The sequence below is a fragment of the Panthera uncia genome (genome assembly GCF_023721935.1).
Source record: "Panthera uncia isolate 11264 chromosome A1 unlocalized genomic scaffold, Puncia_PCG_1.0 HiC_scaffold_16, whole genome shotgun sequence".
Lineage (NCBI taxonomy): Eukaryota > Metazoa > Chordata > Mammalia > Carnivora > Felidae > Panthera > Panthera uncia.
The window spans coordinates 70,815,655-70,821,654 of NW_026057576.1; the positions used below are offsets into that span (position 1 = coordinate 70,815,655).

At 38.2% G+C, this 6,000-nt stretch overlaps 1 protein-coding gene across 2 annotated transcripts in view; it reads left to right on the forward strand.

The window, feature by feature from the left end:
- The window catches only part of BIVM (basic, immunoglobulin-like variable motif containing), a 78,182-nt gene that overhangs the window by 45,396 nt on the left and 26,786 nt on the right, over positions 1-6,000 (forward strand). For both annotated transcript variants that reach the window (XM_049647193.1, XM_049647194.1), the window contains one exon: positions 4,946-5,121. In XM_049647193.1, the coding sequence (XP_049503150.1) occupies positions 4,946-5,121 (176 nt within the window). The remainder of the gene's footprint in view (positions 1-4,945; positions 5,122-6,000) is intronic.

Sequence of the window (6,000 nt, forward strand, 5' to 3'; positions counted from 1 at the left end):
TTCTGGAAGCTGGTGGTACCTTGTGCCAGTCCCTAGGTGGGCACAGGAGCTGTAATCTAGGAGGACAAGAGTCCTGCAAATACTTGCTGTCCGCAGTAAATGCAGTTTAAGAGTATGTGGGAGTCCTGCGGAAGGGGCCACTGAATGAGGAGCTGTCATTTAGTGTGGAGACAACTTGTACACGATGTGACACTGATAGTTTTTCAAATAAAGTAAGATGATGATTATATTTTCTGCAGTGTGAGTAATCTTGAAATACACCCATAATGAGTTTTGCCTTGCTTAAAAGTTTTTGAAGGATACCTTGTATCGGGGAAAGGGAGTCTGTTGTTGTTTTAAAGCAACGCGCTATTGCTGCCCTCTAGTGGTTCTTCACTGCTTTCTGAAGATTTTCTTCATAGAACTCTATGGGAAGGAAAGCAGTTTTCGGTGACAGGAACCCTTCAAACTTCAGCAAAGACTTAGGCATTTTATGTGGCAGCCTCTATGAAGAATTGATGATTCGTAAAATCACTGACCTGACGCATGAAGTTCAGCATTCTGATTTTCTGGGAAAATCAAAGTAAGGAAGGTAAAGCATTTAATTTAGAATTCAGGTGACCTGTGTTTTAGATGACTCGGGAGCTCTTTTGGGACATGAAATAATTTTCATGAGGTTATTAAATTTGTCTGAAAGAACAAACCATTTAAAGAGGACTATCAATGATCCTCCAGTTGTAAATACAAGCTTATATATATATATATATATATATATATATATACACATATATATATATATTTGTGTGTGTGTATAAATATATATATGTAAAAAGAATATTTGCTGTCCTATAATTGATTTTGCTTTGTTTCATTCTTTTTTTATATTTATTTATTTTTTAATTTACATTCAAGTTAGTTAGCATATAGTGCAACAATGATTTCAGGAGTAGATTCCTTGATGCCCTTTACCCATTTAGCCCACCCCCCCCCCACATCCCCTCCAGTAACCCTCTGTTTGTTCTCCATATTTAAGAGTCTCTTATGTTTTGTACCCCTCCCTGTTTTTATATTATTTTTGCTTCCCTTTCCTTATGTTCATCTGTTTTATATCTTAAAGTCCTCATATGAGTGAAGTCATATGATTTTTGTCTTTCTCTGACTAATTTCGCTTGCATTAATACCCTCTAGTTTCATCCATGCAGTTGCAAATGGCAAGATTTCATTCTTTTTGATTGCTGAGTAATACTCCATTGTATATATATACACCACATCTTCTTTATCCATTCATCCATCGATGGACATTTGGGCTCTTTCCAGCTTTGTAACATTTTCATGGGAATTCGAATTCAAATACCTGACCTATATTCCAATATTTTTGTCTTCTATGTTAATGAAGAAATTTTCCATGACACATTATGTTCATAATTTACTCTTGGATCTTTAAAATACATTTTTTTAACCATCTGTGGATGAGTGCCTTGTTTATTTATATAATCTAAATGCATCTAATAATAATTAACGGTTTAACTTTTGACTCTTGTGGACCTTAACATTTGTAAACTGCATTTAACTCTGTTAGCAAAATATTATACTCTCTTTAGGCTATACATACTAATGGAGATTAAATCTTAAATCACCTAACAATAGAACTAAAGTAATTTATCTTTTGTTTCAAAATGTTATTGGTCCTTTGGGTCTTATCTATGAAATGATTCTGGCTTTGCTGCGGATTTAACTTTTTTCCAGCCCTGGGATGAATTTAATGCTCCTTTTTTTTTAAATAAACTTATTGAAATTAGGCAAGTCAAAATATGCAAATATTTTCAGAATGCCTTATTTTATATAATTTTAAAAAGTAATTTCAAGCTGGAGCTTTCAACCCTAGCTGAGACCACTTAAGATTAATTAAAAAAAAAAAAAGATTCATCTCAATATCTTTGATTTAGAATTTTAGGCATATCTATGTTCAGTAATCTATGAATTAAAAGTTTCCTATCCAGTTTGAAGAGTTGAGAGCCACTGATCTGAAATTAGGTTTTCTCATTGATCATAACATTCAAAATAATGGTTTAAGTAGAAACTTAATACTGTCCAACAGTGTAGCAACCAGAAACAAGCCAGGCAGAAATATTTTATCCAATACAGTATAGGACTAAGTCAACACCAAATCCTACTTCCAAGGTAGATCCTTTATCCTGCCACTTCTTGTCTCCACCATTGCTGTGTGCTTTTACTAGGGATGTTATAATTAGTTTATTCCTCACTCATCCACTGGGGTGATCTTTAAGTCACATTCCGGTGGCTGCACATGCACATCAACTCTGTTGCTCCTTTGGCTCAGATCTTGCCACATTGTCCTTCAGTGGAAGCATGCTTCTCTCTTAGGGCATTCACATTTGCTGTCCCTCTTGTCTCACTGTTCCTCTTGTTCATTCAGGACTCCACTATTTCTTCACATAGGCTTTCCCTAAGTAAAGAGCTACTGATCCCCGCCCCCCTTGTCCTTTTACTCTGCTCTATTTGCTTTTTTTGTATTATATCTATATGTATTATAGTATATCTATAATATATAATATGTATCTATTCATTTTTCTTCTATTTTATTGTTCATCTTCCCCATTGGAGTGCAAATTTCTTGGAGATGGATACCATATCTGTTTTGTTCAGGGCTATGTTTACTGTTCTTTTTTTTTTTTTTTTAACGTTTATTTATTTTTGAGACAGAGAGAGACAGAGCATGAACAGGGGAGGAGCAGAGAGAGAGGGAGACACAGAATCTGAAACAGGCTCCAGGCTCTGAGCTGTCAGCACAGAGCCCGACGCGGGGCTCGAACTCACGGACCGTGAGATCATGACCTGAGCCGAAGTCGGACGCTTAACCGACCAAGCCACCCAGGCGCCCCTATGTTTACTGTTCTATCTCAAGATCTTGGGATCTTAGCCTGGCACATAGTAGCACTCAAATATAGGAATGAATATAATAATAGCTTGCTTTCCACTATTTTTTTCATAGTATTTATTAAGTTAATTGTTGATTGGCCTAATTTGTTTTACAGTTATAAATTAGGTAATATACATTCACTTAAATACTTGACTGTTCAGCTCATTTAATAGCAAGTATTTGTTGACTCCTATATGTCCTGTGAAAGGGGAGCAGTGCACAAAAACATGGTCTAGACAAGGCATGGAGCCCATGGTTTGGTTTTCCCCTCCACTACATTGTCAACTCTACAAGGGCAAACTCCTTGTTTTGTTCAGTGCTATATCCTCAGTGGGTTTTCTGCCACATAATAAGCAATACGTTTTGAATAGGAGCACATAAGTGGAGGTCTTTGTCTGGGCTGAGGAAGTGACGCATAGACCGGGACCTATGAGTTGGAGATAACTAGGCTAAGAGAGAAACTCAGGCAGAAGAAGGGGCATGTGAGAAGACCCTGGAGGCAGGAAGGGTCTACCTTCAAGACGGGCTGAAAGGTGGAATTGATAGGATCTGGTAGTGTTTGGATGAGGGGAGTGTAGGGGATGACATTCAGTGATCTGACTCCAGTGAACAGGTTTCACTGTAATGGGGACATAAGCAGCCTGGTAGAAAAGACCTGTGTCTAGTTTTGATCATGTGAAGTTGGGAACATCTGTGAGGCATCGGGTAGAGGTGTCATCTAGGCCATCTAGTCTGAGGGTCAGGACAGAGCTCACGTAGGGAGAGAGTGTGGTGTGGGGGTGCTGAGGTGGCCTAGGCAGCCCGTGCAGCAGGAGGAGGGGAGAGGGCCTGAGGGAGAGCACTGCTGAAGCCAGGCTTGAGTGGAGAATTAGAGGAGCTGGCAAGGAGATTGGGAGGGGCAGACCCGGGGATGCATCCCTCTGTCGTGCGGACACGTAGGAAGTAATTTGGTAAGAAGCAGTTTTTACAAAGGTTAAATATAAGCAAACTCCAAGAAGATGTAAGTTACTTGTAATTGCAGAAGAGATAACTATTGTTAATATTTTGGTAACTGAACTTCTAGTTTTTTATATTTAACGTATCCTGTATGTTATAAAATGTAATTATGCATTCCGGAGTTTTGTGACCTGTTTTGTCTCCTTTAATATTTTGTGATTGTCTTTCTTATCACTATATATGCTTCTGTAGCTTCCAGTTTTGAGGGCTCTTTGGTATTTCAGCAAATCAGTATATCATAATTTAGCTTAAAGATCTGTTGGAAACCTTTTACATTGTTTTTCATGTTTTTATTACTGTAAGCATTCATGAAAGTAACTCTTATTGTAAGTCTATGATGATTTTCTGAGGACTAATGTCTGGAAGAAGTAGTAAAATAGAATGCAAGTTTTTACATTTTTTTGCTATGAATTGCCAAATTGTTCTCCAGAAGAGTTGTGCTAATTTATGAAAATTCTGTAGAGATTATTAGTTTTCTTTAAAGAAGCAATTATTTGCAATTAGATTTTCTAAAAGGACACATCTATTGATGTAAGATTTTATTTTATTTTATTATTATTTTTTTTTATTATTTTTTTTTTATTAAAAAAAATTTTTTTTTTTAACGTTTATTTATTTTTGAGACAGAGAGAGACAGAGCATGAACGGGGGAGGGTCAGAGAGAGAGGGAGACACAGAATCGGAAGCAGGCTCCAGGCTCCGAGCCATCAGCCCAGAGCCCGATGCGGGGCTCGAACTCACGGACCATGAGATCGTGACCTGAGCTGAAGTCGGAGGCTTAACCGACTGAGCCACCCAGGCGCCCCTGATGTAAGATTTTAAAATTCAGTATGTGAACAGTAGTAACAAGGGTTCAAATAAAATTAACTGATTTTAGGTAGATTCCATCAGGGCTAAACATTCTCCAATTTCAAATGAATTGTGATGAGTGCTTAGTTTCAATGTTTAGATGATACCGGTTATTGGGAACTTGAAATTGTGGGGGTGAGGGAAGAAAGTCCAAAATCTTTCCTTTAACAATTCTACCAGATATTAGCATTTGGTTGAACCAGGCACTAAGAGGAGTCCGGGATCGCCATGGGAACTCGATAGAAAATGCTCATCTTCTCACTTTGTTTCATCGGCTCTGCAAACTCTTATTTTTTCGAATTCGTCCTATTTTTGTGTTTGATGGGGATGCTCCACTGTTGAAGAAACAGACTTTGGTAAGAGTCATCTGTTTTTTTTTTTTTTTTTTTTTTTTCTTTCTGCATTCTTAGAAAGAAAAGTTCGGGGCACCTGGGTGGCTCAGTCAGTTGGGTTCTGACTCTTGATTTCAGCTCAAGTCATGACCTTGCAGTTGTGGGATTGGGCCCTTGTGTTAGCCTAGAGCCTGCTTGGGGTCCTCTCTCTGCCCCTCTCTTACTTGTGCATGAACGCATGCTCGCTGTCTCTCAGAATAAATAAACATTTAAAAAAGTTCATGTATAATTTTAATTTTCTCTTTATTTTTTATTAAAAGAATTTTTTTTAAATGTTTACTTTTGAGAGACAGAGCATGAGCAGGGTAGGGGCAGAGAGAGAGAGGGAGACACAGAATCTGAAACAGGCTCCAGGCTCTGAGCTGTCAGCACAGAGCCTGATATGGGGCTCAAACTCACGAGCCATGAGATCATGACCTGAGCTGAAGTTGGAGGCTTAAGCAACTGAGCCACCCAGGCTTCCCAACACTTTTTCTTTTAAAAAAAGGATTATTTGTGAGAGTACCTCCTGGGTGCAATGCTCAAATTCAATTTTTAATAAAACTACTAAAATTCTTACACTTGGGATTTTTCGTTCTAGAGTATCTTTGTAGCTGTTCTATGCATGTTTCAGCTATGCTGCTGAGCGCTATAGAGAACCTGTTGGGGAAATGCTCTGAATCTGAGATCGTGGGTCCCCAGTGTTTAAACACTGATGGGATGTTAGGAATAGGTGATTTTGTGTGGTGCCAGGTGTGATTAAAGTGGATTATCGAGGAAGGAAATTAGCCAGGATATAAAACAATGATAATGAGTTCCTTCCTTCCTTCCTTCCTTCCTTCCTTCCTTCCTTCCTTCCTTCCT